Source organism: Myotis brandtii, unplaced genomic scaffold (assembly GCF_000412655.1).
Source record: "Myotis brandtii unplaced genomic scaffold, ASM41265v1 scaffold181, whole genome shotgun sequence".
Taxonomy (NCBI): domain Eukaryota; kingdom Metazoa; phylum Chordata; class Mammalia; order Chiroptera; family Vespertilionidae; genus Myotis; species Myotis brandtii.
In genome coordinates this window covers 905,882-922,994 of record NW_005356712.1, presented here as the reverse complement: position 1 = coordinate 922,994, position 17,113 = coordinate 905,882, and the positions used below count along the sequence as shown (strand labels likewise).

The 17,113-nt window shown below is 50.1% G+C and overlaps 2 protein-coding genes and 1 long non-coding RNA gene across 8 annotated transcripts in view; 2 read left to right on the top strand and 1 right to left on the bottom strand.

Moving 5' to 3' along the window:
• The window catches only part of CABP1 (calcium binding protein 1), a 32,732-nt gene extending 30,709 nt beyond the window's left edge, over window positions 1-2,023 (top strand). For all 5 annotated transcript variants that reach the window (XM_005863755.2, XM_005863756.2, XM_005863759.2 and 2 more), the window contains one exon: window positions 1,586-2,023. In XM_005863755.2, the coding sequence (XP_005863817.1) occupies window positions 1,586-1,611 (26 nt within the window). In that variant the 3' untranslated portion in view covers window positions 1,612-2,023. The remainder of the gene's footprint in view (window positions 1-1,585) is intronic.
• A 5,588-nt stretch (window positions 2,024-7,611) lies between these two features.
• Window positions 7,612-9,656, bottom strand: LOC106725683. The gene is made up of 3 exons (XR_001361610.1): window positions 9,592-9,656; window positions 8,333-8,543; window positions 7,612-7,853 (listed from the first exon to the last, which is right to left on the bottom strand). It is a non-coding gene; the product is annotated as an uncharacterized LOC106725683 (long non-coding RNA).
• Window positions 9,657-16,679: 7,023 nt separating this feature from the next.
• Window positions 16,680-17,113, top strand: part of MLEC (malectin) — a 9,436-nt gene continuing 9,002 nt past the window's right edge. Inside the window, exon 1 of one of the 2 annotated variants that reach the window (XM_005863754.2) lies at window positions 16,680-16,897. The gene's annotated coding sequence lies outside the window, so the exon portion shown is untranslated. Of the gene's footprint in view, window positions 16,898-16,945; window positions 16,959-17,113 lie in introns of those variants that run through there. The other variant, XM_014537682.1, reaches the window with a different exon arrangement.

The window sequence follows — 17,113 nt, the reverse complement described above, 5'->3', positions numbered from 1 at the left end:
ATCTCACCCACACGTAACACTGTGCGTGGCACCATTTGGAACACTGTGAGATGCAGGGAAAAGACAGTCAAACGTTGACTCTGTACTCAGATACTTGAGTTCTAGGAAAGGCAGGATAAGTATGTGCCAGAGTGTAAGTGCGTCCAGAACACAAAGGGGGGAGGCCTTTTATGGCGAGTAGTTGTCCCTCACAGTTGGGTAGAATGTGACTAGATGGAGAGAAGGCTTTGCTACCACAAGATCCGAACATCTCCGGATGTCCTGTGTCCAGGTAAGTGCCCCTCACAGATACCTGCCCTTCCCTGAAAGCCCAGGCCCCCCATTTATTCTACCAGCACGTATTGTACACCTCTGCGGGCTGAGACCGGACCCCCGCCCTGAGGACCCTAAGACCAGCGAGGAAAGCAGAAGCCAACAGTATAGTTCCTGCTGTTTTGAGGGAGTGTATAGCAGGCTGTGGGGACAGAGGGGGCCCTATGCCAAGCTGGAGGGGGATTCGGGAAGGCTTCCTGGAGGAGGCTGTGAATAAGCAGAGCCTAAGGAATGAGCAGGAGCTACCAGGGGAAAAGAAGGAAGAACTGTTTATCCAAATGAAGCCTGCACATGGATGTTTATAGCAGCTTCATTCATAACTGCCCAAACCTGGAAGTAACCAAGAAGTGCTTTAGTAGATGAATGGCCTGTGGTCCACCAGACAGTGGAATGGTATCAGAGAGAAGAAGAAAACTTAAATGGCTGCATACTGTATGATTCCAACTATATCACATTCTGGAAAAGGCAAAACTGGAGACAGTAAAAGGACCAGTGGTCGCCGGGGGCTGTGCTGGGAGCGGGGGATGAGTAGGCTGAGGACTGAGGATTCTTAGGGCAGGGAAACGATGGTGTACAGACTATAATGGTGGATACGTGTCATTATACACTTGTCAAAGCCCATAGAATGGGCACCACCAAGAGTGGACCCTCCTGTGACCTGGGCTTGGGGTGGTACTGATCTGTCAATGTCGGTTCATCAATTTTAACAATTGTGCCACTCCGGTGGGGATGTTGATAATGGGGGAGGGTGTGCTGTGTGGAGGTCGGGAGTATATGGGAACTCTGTACTTTCTGCTTAATTTTGCTGTGAACCTAAAACTTCTCTAAAAGAGAAAGTCTAGTTTGAAAAAGAGAAGGGAGAGGGGACAAGTGGCAGGAAAGCTGGAAAGTGAGGAGGGAGAGGGAGCCAGCGGCACCTGAAGTGCTGGAAGGGAGAGCTGTGTAGCTGGGGCATGAGATGGGGGTGAGGGGAGAGAGGAGGCCGGAGAGGCCAGCTGGGGCCGGCGCTGGGAGGGCCTGCGGTCATGCCAGTGTATGGGACATGATCCGTGGGGTCCGTGAGAGGTTTAAGAACGGGTCAGATATGCAGCTTAGAAAGCCCGAGCCGCTGTGTGTAGAAGATGGACGGGAGGAGGCCGCATGGAGGTGGGGACCAGCATGGAATCAGGAGCAGGGGCGATGGCGAGGGGACAGGTGGAGGGCGATTCGGAGGCAGGGTCCTGAGCTGGGCCCTGACGGCTGCTTCCTCCCACCCCCCCCCTGTACCCGCCAGAGTTCGTCCGGATGATGTCCCGCTGAGGCCGTGAGGGCCCCTCCAGGACTGCCAAGCTCCCACAGGCGGGAGAAGAGGGGCAGAGCTCTCCTCGCTCCGCTGCAGCTGCCGAGAGCCCAGGATGGACTGGTGGAGGGGGCCTGCTTGCACCCCGGACCCCCACCCTCCGCACTGTGAAAGACTCACAACTCCTGCAACTGGAAAGGGGGGCGCCCACCGACAAGGAGGCCACAGTGCCAAGCCACAGAGGTTATGCAAGGCGCCAAGTGCCACGTACCCAGCCGCTGCCGGTTGGATGGGCCAGGGAGCCCGCCAGCAGATCCCACATAGCATGTCTGCCCCAGGGCAAAGCCCTTGCTGCCCTCCTCAGCGCTGTGCCCATCCCAGCTCGCCTCAGCCTTGTTATCTCAGAACCAATAAAAACATTTCCGAGAGCAAGGCCGCGTGGGGTCTTTCCCTCTTGGGCCTGGTTAGCGACAGGTTTCCTGAGTACCAGCTGCACACCCAGAACTGGCCGAACATCCCCGCAGTCAGCAGGCATTTATTGGGTGCCGCTAGGTGCCCAGCCACTTCCTCACTGACCAGAAGCCAGAACCCGGCACCTTTAGCTGCAGGGAGATGGGGGGTGGTAATTAAGCTGGGTGCGCAGCTGCCACAGTATCAGGTTCTACAGCAAGTCCCTGCTTAATGGTGTCAATAGGTTCTGCTGCTTTAAGTGAACTGACACATAATGATATCAGTTTTACCACAGGCTAGTGGATATAAGCAGGAGTTAAGTTCCTGGGCATCTCATCAAGGACCTGCTGTGTAAGAGAAAGAATGGATAGTAGGTAAGCATCTAGAGGGGTCTGCCCACTTCCTGTCTTATTGGAGCTTTCCCACTGGTTAGGGAACAGACATAAATAATCGTGTTGTGACGTGATTACAAGTTGTGGTGCTGCCATTGAGGAAAAAGGCAGAGACCGTCAGGTATAGTCAGGAGGCCTGGGGAGGGCAGGGAGCCTTTCCACAGGAAGCGGTGACAAGGATTTGGCCCTGGAGGAGATCCCAGTGTGTGTGTGAGGGGACAGATGTAGAAACAGCTGCCACCTCTCCACGGAGCAGGAAGCAGAAGAGCTTTGCTGTGTGACTTTGGGCCAGTCCTGTCCCCTCTCTGAACCTCAGTTCACTGAGATGTAACATGGGGATAATAAAGGGTAATGAAGTCCACAGTAAGGGTTCTCAGGGCATAGCATTGCACACCTCCTGGGGCCGCTGTTGACCTAACTGCAGTGGAGTTGTGCCACCTAACAATATTAATCCGTTAGCACCATTGTAATTCATGCGGATAAGTGAAGGGTTGAAGGAGCCCGAAGGAGAAGTCTGAGGGTAGAAGTTGCCTGGAGTCTTAGGTGTGGGGCATAATCAGACCGGGGTGTGGGATGGACTCAGGCACCCAAGCCAGTGGTTCTCAAACTTCAGCGTGTTAAGAGTCACCTGGAGGGTTTGTTAAGCCACGGATCTGGCCCTACTCTGATGCTTGTGACTCAGTGTTAGGATTGGGGTCCATGAATTCGCATCTCTAACAAGCTCCCGGGGGATGCGGATGCTGCCCAGGCTGTGGACCACAATTTAAATAACTTACAAATCCCACGCTCGCGGAGGCAGGTGTCTTCCCAGGCAGCTGGGGGTGGGTGCTGAGGGCTAACGGCTGGAAGTGGGAGGCGGTGGACAATGCCGGGCCCATATGTTGCGGCTTAGGGACGATCCTTGTTCTGAGACCTGGCAGGGAATGTGGGCCCCTGCCAGAGGCCTGGGTAATCCCCATGTCCCTGTGGGCAGCAGGGCTGGGAGCTCCATATTCACTGCTAATCCAATCCCGAGACTCAGCCTCGGCCCTGTGCTCTGCAGCAGCCTGCAGCACTGCCCGCTCCCTGCCCACTTCCCTCTGCCCAGAGACCCCAGATCTACGGTGTCAGAAATGCAGTGTTTTTGGAGGGCTTCTGTGGGCGTCTCTGTAGCTGACCGGATGAGCCCCTGCAGGCACCATAGGAGGAGTAGAGCTAGGGCGTTGGGTCTGACGCTCCTGTCCCTGGTATGGCCTCTTAGGAAAAAGAAATGGACATGGTGCCTTTGATCTAATGACTCGGCAATACAGCCAGGCCACTGTTCAGAGGGACCCTCCTGCTCAGGACAAGGGGGCCCGGAGGGGGCGGCCTCTGCCTCCTCCAGTGCTGAAACTAGAACTTGCCTTGAGCGTGTCTTATATTTGGGGGGGCCCAGCAAGATTGCCGACTGAAAGGGCTCTGCTGCTTTCCGAGACTGGGACTCTGTGTCCTAGAAGGAATTCTTTTTTTTTTTTTTTTAATCCTCACCCAAGGATGTGTTGAGAGAGAGAGAGACATGTGAGAGAGAAATCGGTTGCTTCCCATATGCAGACCGACTGGGGATTGAACCCAAAACCTAGGTATGTTAGGTGTGTGCCCTGACGGAATGAAACCTGCAACAGGAATTCTTTCTGCAACCGGTACCGCACAACAGCTTGAATACCTCCTCTGGTGGGCAGCTCAGTGCATGTCATCTTAGAAGAGCTCTCATTGTCTGAAACTAAGCCCAGAACTGCCTCCCTGTGACCTGTGAAGTCCCATTCATTCATACATGCATTCAATTGATATTTATTGAGCACCTATTATGTGCCAGGTCCTGTGCCAGGGTCCTTGTCTTCAAGGAGCTCAGACTCTAGAAGGGAAAACATAAGAAAACAGACAAGTATCACGTAATGGCACTGAGTTACACCCGAGGTTAGTCTTGGAGAAGCAAGGGCACGTAAAGGCGTCCAGTCCCCTCTGGCTGGTGGGGGTGGTATGGAAGGGACAGGTTTGCTAGGACCTGAGGATCAGCTGGGCTGAAGGGAAGTAAGGGGAAGAGTGTTTCTGGTTGAGGGAACAGCATGAGCAAAGGCCCAGAGGTCAGGAGGAGCATGGCCCCTTTGGGAAATGAAGCAGAATTCCATCTGCCGGGTGCACTGGGCGGGAGGGAGAGGTGGAGAGAGGTGACACTCATCAGAGAGGCAGGGCCCGATCCCACCGCAGGTCTTGGAGTTGGGGAGACGCAGGTGGGACCCCTGTGTGAGCCAGGCCCAAGGCAGGAGAAACCTGGGTGCCCCCAACAGGCTTGCCTTGGGGCAGAGAGGGGCAGAGGGCGGAGCCATCCACAGGGCAGCTGAGGGCAGCCTGAAAATGTCCCCGCAGCAATGGGGTTAAGAGCATGGCTGTGATCAAAGGACAGAGAAACACAGACATTCTGTGCCCCTGACAGAAGGACACCGCCTTGGGGTCTTGCCAAAAGGGTCCAACATGAGTCTGATCGCGCCCTGGAGCCAGCGGGCAATTGGCAGGAAACTCAGAGACCAGCGGGACGAGGAGGGGTACTGTGACCATTTCATGGGCAAAATCAGACTGGGAAGCTCCACCGGTCAAATGGCTCCAATTCTTCAACAGATAAATGACAAGAAACACTAAGAGATGGCGGGAGGACTTGTAGATTAAAAGAGACTTAAGAGATATCAGGTTAGAAAAAAATGGGCCTAACTAACCAGTGTCTAGGGCAGTGATGGCGAACCTTTTGAGCTTGGCGTGTCAGCATTTTGAAACACCCTAACTTAACTCTGGTGCCGTGTCACATATAGAAATTTTTTGATAGTTGCAACCATAGTAAAACAAAGACTTATATTTTTGATATTTATTTTATATATTTAAATGCCATTTAACAAAGAAAAATCAACCAAAAAAATGAGTTCGCGCGTCACCTCTGACACGTGTGTCATAGGTTCGCCATCACTGGTCTAGGGTGAAAAAAACACAAGGAAATTATTCCTGTAAAAGTTCCAATAGCAGTTGCTTGCAGAGAGTGGAGGGAAGGGCCGTGATTGGGAGAGGACACAGAGAAGGGGGTGTCAGGCAAAGTTCTATTCCTTAACCCTGGTGTTAAGAAATATCAGGGGCCTTAGCTGATTTGGCTCCCTGGATAGAGCATTGGCCTGCAGACCGAAAGGTCCCTGTTTGATTCGGTCAAGGGCGTGTACCTCGGTTGCAGGCCCTTCTCGGGGCCTGGCCTGGGCCCTGGTCAGGCGCAGGTAGGAGGTAACCAATCTATGTGTTTCTCTCACATCCGTATTTCTCTCTGTCCTTCCTCTCTCTAAAAATCAATGGGAAAATTGCCTTAGGTGAGTATTAAAAATAGATAAATAAAAAGAAATATAAGAGTATTTGCCTTATAATAATTAACTGAGTTGTACATTTATTTTGTATGCTTTTCTTTTTGTCTTATTTTATAATAAAGGGCTTTGTTTTTATTTATTTTTACTTTTAAAAATATATTTTTATTGATTTCAGAGAAGGAGGGAGAGGGAGAGAGAGAGAAACATCAATGATGAGAGAGTATCATTTATTGGCTGCCTCCTGCACGCCCCACACTGTGGATCGAACCCACAACCTGGGCATGTGCCCTGACCAGGAATCAAACTGTGACCCCCTGGTTCATAGATCGACACTCAACCACTGAGTCACCCCAGCTGGGCAGGTTTTTTTTGTTTTGTTTTTTAAAGTGAGCTCAGGAGCCAGCCACCTGGATTCAAATCCCGGCTCTGCCACTTACTAGCTGTATCATCTTGGGTACATTTTAAATCCCTCTGGACCTCAGTTTCTTCATCTGTAAAGTGGGGATGATGTTATAGGTTGTTTTGAAGGTTAAACAAGTCAGTGCCTGGCACACAGTAAGCATTGAAAACATTTTTGCAATTATTATTGCATTGTTATTCCCTATTTCCCTACCCCTCTCTCCGTGTGCCCTCAAGCTTCTGTGATTCCCCTCTCAAGGAAAGGGAAGGGAGAGCAGCCATGGCATTCCTTAATGGCTATGGTAAGTGACAAGATAGTCCCAGCTTAAATCTGGGATCTGGCTCTATGGCCAGGGAGTGACTGTCCCCACAGAATGGTCCTACAAGGTGGCCCCGGTCCTGTGGACTGTGCCTGAGGCTCAGGTTGCAGGAGTAGAATATCCCTTCACTCCTCTGGAGGGGCCTGCCACCTGTTCCCCTTCTCTGCTGATGCCTGTCTTTCCCAGAGCGAGGACAAAGGGACAGAGTGTCATGAGCGAGGCGTGAGCTTTGGCAGTAATGCGAACCTTGGTTCTAATCCCAGCTCTGCCGCAGAAGGGAGTTTAGGAATGTATGTGCTGAGAGTCCCTCTTCCTCTTTGAGCCTCATTATCCCTTAATGATAATAATTGCACCTCCCTGGGGGGTCGGGGTTGTGATGAAATAATCCATGTGTGATGCTTAGTAGAGGCCTGACCCAAGGCCTTCACACACACTGTTCTCTCGTCGTGGAGGGCTTTTCCCTGCATTCTGTGAATAAGCTGGATCCTTCTCTATTCTTGGGGCTCAGATTAAATGTCTCCTTGACTCCTATTGAAGGAAGGAAGCCACTGCCACATCTCATTTGCATTTTTAAAGCATATATGAAAGTTATGACCCTAGCCGGTTTGGCTCAGTGGATAGAGCGTCAGTCTGCGGACTGAAGGGTCTCCGGTTCGATTCTGGTCAAGGGCACATGCCCAGATTGTGGGCTCCATCCCCAGTAGGGGGCGTGCAGGTGGCAGCCGATCAATGAGTCCCTTTCATCATTGATGTTACTATTTCTCTCTCTCCCTTCCTCTCTGAAATCAATAAAAATATATTTAAAAAAAACATTTGTGGCAAATAACACAAATATCAACATTTCTTTAAAAGAAGAGAAAGTTATGACCTGATGTATTTATTATATTGCAATATATTTCTATTTATCTGCTTGCTGTTCGATGCCCCCGTCCCTCACGAGAGTGCAGGCTCCCTGTTGGCAGAGACCATCTCACGTTGTTCACTGCAGCATGACTCCAGTGTCTAGTATGCACTCGGCAATTATTTATTGAATAAATGAACAAAATCCACAAATATATAAATGATTGGCTTAAACATTTTTTTTTATTGATGAGAGAGAGAGAGAGAGAGAGAGAGAGAGAGAAGGGGGAGAGAGAAACATCCTTGAAAGAGAAACATTGCCCGGGAATCGGCTCACCCGGAGCCGGGTGCAGAGGATGGCAGTGTCTGTGACTGCGCCCTCAGCTGCAGGAGGGCTGCAGGCCTGTCCCTGGCGGCTCCCTGACCTCCGGTCTCCCTCCGCTCCACGTCCGTCCAGGCCTTGGGGACCATTTCCTTGCGCTGCAGGGGCTTCAAAGTCGCAGGCAGGGCCCTGGAGTGGGAAAGAAAGGACTGGGAGTTGGACAGGCCTAGATTCTAGTCTTTGATCAATCATTTACAATCTCTGGGACCTTGAGCCAGTTGATGAAGCTTTGGTTTTCTCTCCTGTTCAAAGGACAACAACAACATTAACAACAACAACATATCAGCCTGGAAGAGTTTTAGTGATCAAATCAGGTAACAGACACGAAAGTCCGATGTGAGTGTTGTCACTAGTATCAGTAGCTACAGTGTTTGAAACAGCCACTGAGAACCAAATCCGAGGGTGAAACTGGCGTTCCGGGGAGAGACGGCTGCATTTCTGCCAACATTCATTCTCCCCATCTTCCTTAGGAATAAAACTCCCAATTTCTATGACGTTTTGAATCAAGACTACATTTCCCAGCCTCCCTTGCTTCTTGTAGCTGTAGCCTTGTTTGCGCCCAAGTTCTGGCTAATGAGTAGAAGCAGGTATGTGCAATTTCTGATTACGTGTCCTTAGAAGGAGAGGCCTGGCTCCCCTTGCCTTTCTTCCTCCTTGTTGCCAGCTGGAATGTGACCCGAGGCCTGGGCTGGAGCAGCCATTCTGGACCATGAGGAAGGAGTCGGTACTGAGGATGTGGAATAACCTATAGGAGGGGCCGAGCCCCTGACCCCCGTCTGGAAGCCACCCCCAAGCCTTGGAGTGCCTCATTCCAGGCGCCTTTAGAAGGGAGAGAGAAAACGTGTGTCATTACAGCCATTATTACTTTGAATTTTTCCTGCAACCAAATTTAAATATGACTCATGTACTCCAGAAAGGAAGAGTTCACACAGGCGTGATGTTTTATTTTTAATTGATAAACACTTATATAACACCTGCTATGTTGCTGGCATTCTATTAAGCCCTTCCCAAATATTAACTTGTTAATTCTCATTATAACTCGATGAGATAGGAACTACTATTGTGCCCATTTTACAGGTAAGTCTTGGAAATTACATTGTAAAGGGGAGGAAAACAGTTCTTTTTTTTTTTTTAATATATTTTATTGATTTTTTTCAGAGAGGAAGGGAGAGAGATAGAGAGTTAGAAACATCGATGAGAGAGAAACATCGATCAGCTGCCTCCTACACATTTCCTACTGGGGGTGTGCCCGCAACCCAGGTACATGCACTTGACCGGAATCGAACCTGGGACCTTTCAGTCCGCAGGCCGACGCTCTATCCACTGAGCCAAACCGGTTTCCTCGGAAAACAGTTCTTGAAATGTTCTCTATTCAGTTCCTGCCTCTGTCAGTTCTTTCATTCAACAAATATTAACTGAGCACAGACTATCAGCCAGGTCCTCTTCTGGGTGTTAGGGACAGAAAGACAGACTTGATGACTGGTCTCCGGGAGCTTACAGTCTAAGCTGCACTGTCCAGTAGCCACCGGCCACGTAGGCCTGTTTAAATTAGTTAATGTAGTTCCCTAGACATACCAGCCACATTTCTTTTATTTTTATTTTTAAAATATATTTATTAATTTCAGAGAGGAAGGGAGAGGGAGAGAGAGATAGAAACATCAATGATGAGAGAGAATCATTGATCGGCTGCCTCCTGCACGCCCCCTACTGGGGATCAAGCCTGCAACCCAGGCATGTGCCCTTGGCCAGAAACAAACCTGGGACCCTTCAGTCCGCAGGCTGATGCTTTATCCACTGAGCCAAGCCAGCCAGGGCCCAGCCACATTTCATATGTTCGATAGCCACACGTGGTTGGTGGTTACTTTACCGGATGGTTCAGATGTGGTGTGTTCCCATCATGGAAGCAAGTTCTGGTCTAAAGGCACAGCTGACAGGCCCTGGCTGGTTAGAGTGTTATCCAGATACACCAAGGTTGGGGGTTTGATCACCGGTCAGGGCACATACAAGAAGGCAACCAACGAATGTGTAAATAAGTAAAACAACACGTTGATATTTGCCTCTCTCTCTCTCTCTCTCTCTCTCTCTCTCTCTCTCAAATCAATTTTTTAAAAATTTAAAGAGACAGCTGACAAACTGACCATTTACAATCCAATAGGCAAACTCTGGTTATTCTATTTCTTCTTGCTGCTTCCCTAATTCACCCAGTTCTAGGGGAGAGCACGGAAAAAGGCAGCTGCTTTATTTATTTGTGGGTGATGGTTGGCTTTGTGTGAAGTCCTCTTCATTCATCATCTCACCCTACTTTACAGAAGAGGAGGCTGAGGTTCAGAGAGTACACCTATAGTGCCCTTGGTGTCCCTGGTCTCATAAATTGTGTCCTCACCACAATTCAGAGTCTGGGAGATGATGAGAACAGCTAACACACGTGCTTGCAATGGTCAGTGGGCACTCTCCTGAAGGTGGCTCTGTGGTCTGCATCCTCACCCCAGGAGACGGACAATCCTCACCTCGTTGGCAGGTGAGAAACCACAGTGCAGAGGGCAAGTGACTTGCCCAAGGCCATCCAGATGGGAAGGCGCTGGGAGTTTCTGTCCTTATTCTGGGCAGCTCTGGGCCGGGCTGGCGTCTTCCCTGTGACTCATATCCTCCCGGGGGAAGTAAAGAAACGCCAAGTCCATTCTCCCTCCTGGGAAGTTCGAGACCCAGCCAGGTCTCTCTTGGTCCAAGTTGCCCACTGGCCAGGGCCAGGCAACACCGTGGTTCCCCGCCTCTCTGGTGGCGCCGGTCCCCCTGCTGTCCCCGCACTAGAGGCCCCGGGCTGGGACACTTGGCTTTGGGACCAGACCACCCACTTTCGAGTCCCAGGGCTGGCAGGGCTGGCTTAGCAGAAGGCAAGGCTGGCCTCCGCCCGCTTTCTGTGTTTACCTTTTGAACTTTTATTGTGAGCTTATCTTTAAGGGGGAAAATATTCCATAACCTTAAAATAGGCCAGACTTAATTAATAGCGTGCTTTGTTCTCCTGATCCTTATCTGCACAGGAAGACCCACCCCTTTTCGGTTTTGTGGGTCAAGGTGAAACTGCCTCTGGGGGCTCACCAGCAGCTGTTCCTTTTCCACGTTTGAACTCCGGTTCGCTTTGGCTTCTCCCTCCCCTGAGTGGAAGGGTTTTCCCCAAATCCTTAGCCTGAGCCCTTCGCCAAGGCCTTTGCCAACATGACACGATATAATTATTTCTAATCTAGAAAGTGGAGCTAGGCTGTGGACCCGGGTCTCTCTGTCTCCGAGCACGCACAGCTAATATTTATTGAGCACTTAGCTATGGGCTCAAGAATCCCATGTGCTTTTAAAACATGTCCTTTTTATTTTCCTTGTGTAGAATGTCTTATTTCTCACAATCCTATGAGGTACATACAGCTATTCTCTCCATTTCACAGATGAGGAAACTTCGGCTCAGAGAGGTGAATACATTTATCCAAAGTCACACAGTGGTTAATGGTGGAGCTGTGATTTTCATCAAGCTGTGCCTGATAGGTAGCCTGGCTCAGAGGAAAAGTAGTAAATTAAGAGCCCCCCCCCCAAAAAAAAAACACACACAAAAAAACCCAAAACCAACACCCTCCAGATTTTGGCTCCTCAAATGTGTGGGCAAATCACTTAACCCTTCTGGACTGCAGCTTTGCATCTGTGAAGTGGAGATACTGTGTCCCCAGCTCCTGGAAGTGGCTTGAGGATCACGTGTCTGGGACCAGTGCTATGGAGAGCCTGCTCCATCAGGACCTGCATTTACGTGCTTGTCCCTGTTTGTATGGAATTCTGGTGAATTTTATCTTTTAAAAATTCTTTTCTGAGTTTTCCACAAAATGCTTATCTTCCTTCCATAAACAGAAAATAATTTATATTCATTTTGAAACTATCTCATTTAATCTTTACAACTGTGAGGTGAATCTTTAAATTTTTTTAAAATTTTTAATTATTTATAATTATAGTTAACAGACACTATTATATTAGTTCCAAGTGTACAACATGGTGATTCGACATTTATATGCCTTAGCAAGTGATCACCACAATAAGTCTAGTGACCTCTGTCACCTTGACTTATGTTATAACTGGAAGTTTGTACTTCATAATCCCCTTCCCTTTCTGTTCAGCCCCAGCCTTCTCCCCTCTAAGGTGAGGTGGATGATCTTAGTATTTGCATTTTAGGAGAGAAGTGGTTAGAGAGAAAAGGAGTAACATAGCTGGGAAGCCCCTGAGAAAGGACCTGAACCTGGTTCTGTATGTCTGTCCTTGTCATTCCACGAAGAACAAATCCTCCGTTCTGAGGGGATGCTGAAGGGATTGAAGCTAATTTTTAAGTAGACTTTATTTTTTAGATCAGTTTTAAGTTCACAGCAGGTACATAGTGTTCCCACATTACCCCACCATCCACTGCCCCCACTCTCTATGCCCCCGCCAGAGTGGGACATGTTGACAACTGATGAACCCACACTGACACATCATTGTCTCCCAAAGTCGGTTGATGATAGGATTCACTCTTGGTGTTGTCCATCCTGTGAATTGGACAAATGGACTTGGACACACATCCACATCACAGTATCACACAGAACAGTTTCCTGCCCTAAGGATCCTCTGTGCCTGCCTGCCTCTCCCTCCTGCCCCCATAGAACCTGTCATACAGTCAGAATCCTAAGTATGTAGCCTTTTCAGATGGGCTTCTTTCACTTAGTAACATGCATTTAAGGTTCTTCCATGTCTGTTCATGGCTTGATAGCTCATTTCTTTTTTTAAAAAAATTTAAATTCTTTGTTGTTCAGACCTAGTCAGTTTGGCTCAGTGGATAGAGTGTCAGCCTGAGGACTGAAGGTTTGATTCCGGTCAAGGGCACATGCCCAGGTTTTGGGTTCATCAATGATTCTCTCTCATCATTGATATTTCGTGTTCTAAGATTTAAAATAGGTGCTCTATCTATTAGATTATAAGTCCCCCCCCCCCCCCCCCACCATTGACCTCTCCTTGGCTGCTCCTACCCCCCAGTTCATTTCTTTTTTTTAGCACTGAGTAATATTTCAACGTCTGGGAAGTTATTATAGACTAGAGGCCTGGTGCACGAATTTGTGCACGGATGCGGTCTGGCCAGCTCGCCCTGATCAGTTCCACTGGGGCCTGGCCAGCTCAGGGGAGGGGACACAGGAGGCTGGCCAGCCAGCCCCACCCCCTGGTTGAACTCCCGGTGGATGGGGACAATTTGCATATTAGCTTTTTATTATATAGAATTATTTATTCATCACCTACTGAAGGACATCTTTGTTGCTTCCAAGTTTTGACAAATATGAATGAAGCTGCTGTGAAAAGACCATGTGCAGGTTTTTGTGTGGGTATAAGTGTTCAACTGCTTTTGATAAGTACCAAGGAGTCAGTTGCTGGATCTCATGGTAAGAGTATGTTTAGTTTTGTGGGGTTTTTAAAACATTTAAAAAATATGTTTTAAATTTGATTTCTGAGAGAGAGAGAGAGAGAGAGAGAGAGAGACATCCATGATGAGAATCATTGATCCACTGTCTCCTGCACACTCCCCATTGGGGGTGGAGCCAGTAACCCAGGCATGTGCCCCGACCAGCATGTGCCCTGACCAGGAATTGAACCGTGACCTCCTGTTCATAGGTTGACGCTCAACCACTGAGCCACGCTGACCAGATGTTTGTTTGTTTTTAATATATTTTTATTGCTTTTAGAGAGGCAGGGAGAAGGAGAGAGAAATAGAAACATCAATTATGAGAGAGAATCACTGATTGGCTGCCTTCTGCATGCCCCACTCTGGGGATTGAGCCTTCAGCCCGGTGACCTGGAATTGAACCTTGATCTCCTGGTTCATAGGTCGATGCTCAACCACTGAGCCATGCCGGCTAAGAGAGTATGTTTAGTTTTGTAAGCAGCTGCCAAACTGTCTTCCGAAGTGGCTATACAGTCCCACCGGCGATGAATGAGAGTTCCTGTTGCTGCACAGATTTGAAGTAATTGTTATGTACAGCCAGCCCCAGCTGAAGGAGGTGGAAATGCAGCCACTTACAGTGTCTTTGGCGCTCACGTGGGGATGACCTTGCCCAGCGGGCAGGAGGGATCGGAGGCTGGAGCCCATTGACTGTAGAGAAACGACCTGGGCCCGGGGCCACTTGGGGACTGGCCACCTTCTCAGCTTTCCCAGAGCTCAGACTCACTGCCTTGTGGAGAGCCAGCCCGGAGAGCAGGCCTGGGGCTATTTGGGGACTCCTGTAAGTCAGCATCTTTGGCTATAATTCTGCCTTGGGGTCAGACCCTCTATTCTGATTTGGCAGCTGCAACCCTAACCCCTTTGTCTCCTGCCCCCACCTCCATCCCAGCCCTGAGTCCTGCTCTTAACATCTCTTCAGCTTTGAGAGAAACTTGATGCCCCCACCCCAGTCACCCCCTACCCCCCAAGGGGACTATCCCTGAGCCAGACCTCTCAGATGAGACATCATTCTGGAGGCAACAACTTCTGCTTGTGGGAGCAATGCCTGCCATTTGAAAACTGCTGGCCTCTGTCTGGGCATCAGTTTTCTCAGTTATAAATGGGGAGAGTAAGTTATGGGGCTTTCTATGGTGTAATAATCTCAAGAGATAAGGCAAGAGAAAGAGCTTGGGGAATTGAGGGCCCAATGCTTCTGTTAGCAAAGTCCTCAACTGGTACCACCGATTTCCCTAGCCCCTGGGTGATAGGGTACAGGGTGCGGAAGACATTGCCACTCTCAAGGGGTACAGGGTCCTTCAGTAGGAAGGAGTTTGAGGAGGCCACACCTTCAGTGACTTTACTTATCATGGGCTCTGGGCATTCCTAAAAAAACATAGCTCTGGGTGCAAGTTGCAGAAAGCAAAAACTCAGGGGCCCCTTTAATTCCAGGAGAACTATCAGGTGAGCGCTGGCCTGTGCCAGGAACTATTTTAATGACTATTCTTGCACTGTTTTTAGTAATTAAAATTTTTTTCAATTACAGTTTACATTCAATATTATTTTGTATTAGTTTCAGGTGTACAACATAGTGGTTAGATATTCATATACTTTACAAAGTGTTCCCCCTGATAGTTACAGTCCCCATATTTCCTATGCTGTACTTTACAGCCAGGTTGCTCCCACTTTTTGACTGTTATAAATAATGCTGCTATGAACATTGGTGTATATGTTTTTGTGTGAACATATGACTTCATTTCTCTTGGGAGAAATGGAATGAAATGGATGGTTGCATTGCCTTATCTTATCCTACATCCATCCTTTGAAGTAGGAACTATTATTATGTCTTTCATAGCTGAGAAAACTGAAACTCAGAGAGGCATACTCCTTGCCAAGGCCACGCAGTAAGTGGTGGGAGAGGGAACTCAGATCCCACGCTCATCCTGCCTCCAGGGTCTCAGAAATTTCATTTTACTTGAAAGGCAGCCTTAGCAGCTGAATCTCAAAAATGGGCCCAAGCCCTTCATTACATGGCCCAAGCGCTTCATTACAGAGGCAGGTATAGAACCTGAAGGGCCCAGTGGGGTTAGCCATCAATCTTGTTCACTTCACCCAGTGACCAAGGGCATGGAGGCTGAGAGAAGGCTTACAGTTAAGGCCTTTTGAGGAAGGTTTAATCCATTCTTGTGAGTTTTCTCCTGAATTAGGCTGCCTTGAGGATAAAGTAAACGTGAGCTCCTGGACGCAGTGTAGTATCTGGTTAACTGCCTGGGTTGGGTGGGTACGAAGCCCCATCACCTCCGCTCTGGGGGTTAAGCTCTAACTTGTCAGGTTCCTCCAAAGATGACAGTTTTCAGAGACGAGAGTGGGATTAGAAACCCAAGTGCAGGGCCCCAGGGAGGGCTGGGAGGGGAACCGTGACTGTGGGAGGAAGCAAGTCCAGATCCTTGCAAAACAGGTGGGAGGAGGGGGAGGGGAAGGACCAGAGGGAACAGTCCAAGTTACTCCTGTGTGACCGTGACCTCGGGGGCTGGGGAAGGAATTCTGATGCATTTAAACCCCCTATGGAGGGCGGGAAGGGCTAAAAAAAATCCAGCCCTATCGATACTCTCCATTTCGGCGCCCCATTTTGTTCCTTCATAGCCCTCACTATTGTTCTAACTACATAATTAATGGAATCGTGGGACTGAGAGTCTCATGCAGGATACCCGGCGTGTTTTTGTTCGCCAAATTTAACGGGGCTTCCTGTATTTGATCCGCTAAATCTGACAACCGTAGACGTAGGGTCTCTATAAATATTTGTGGAACAAGTAGGTAAATGGGTGCTTGCCTTGGCTGTGCTCTCAGCTCGCTGCGTGACCCTCCGGGCAGCACTCGGGCCTGTGTGTGTGTCTGTGTCTGTGAAGTGGGAGTTCGGGCAGCGATCGCAGCGCAAGGATGGCCCGTTACGAGAGAATGACTGACCGGTCCGGAGAGCCGCCGGGGAACTCCGGTCCTGCGGGGCGGGACCTCAGGACCGGGCTCCGCCCGCAACTCTTCCCTCCCGGGCTGGGGAAACCCCGACCCCGCCCCTCCGACGCCGGGGCCGTCCCGAGGCCGTCGCCTTGGTGACCAGGGTAGCCGGGAGCCCCTCCCCCACAAAGCCACGCGTTTCCGCTGTGTTGGAGCATTCCGATTGGATGGCCGTCTGGACGCTACCACCAGCCCCGAGCCCGCTAAGGGGCGGGGGCGGGGTCTTCTCCTCGTGGGACTCTGTCCTGAAGGTCGGTGCATGTGCCTCTCTATGGGAGGATGGATTTCCTGAGTCACGCGGGGAAAAAGACTCTCAGGTCGGAAGAGTGTCCATTGGTTTTTCTAGAGCTTACGTTCATGCCTCTCCCCAAGAAAGAGGGTGAGGGACAGTCGGCCACGCCCCCTCTAGAGCCTATTCGGTCCCAGGATCCGGAGCACCGGAAGTTCTGGCGACGTGTCGGTGCGCTCTGTCCTAAATGTTCCTCCCTAGGCCACCTTTCCTAGTCAGCTGCGGGATTCCGGGGCCGCCTGGGCGCTGCACCCCGCCACTTCCGTATTGAACCACGGTTTCAACCGAACTCCGAACCTCTGCGCGCGCTCCCTCTGGTGCCTGATGGTTGGGCCGGCGCCTGGGACTAGCCACGCCCTCCCCCGCTCCTGGCAGCCAATGAGCGGACGTCTTCCCGCGGGGTGTTGGGTAATTAATGAGCGCCGGGCACTGATTGGCTGCAGATCGTGGCCGGGGGCTGGGCGCCGGGGTAGGTTGTTCCTGAGGTGGGAGGCGGCCGCGGTGGCTGGCAAGTAGGCCTGAGAACGACATGTCCCCGGCGGTTGAGGCAGAGCAGCTCGTGGCGCTGTTTCTCTGAGTCCAGGGCGGCCTGGAGGCCGGCTGAGGACGAGGGTTGGCGGAGGC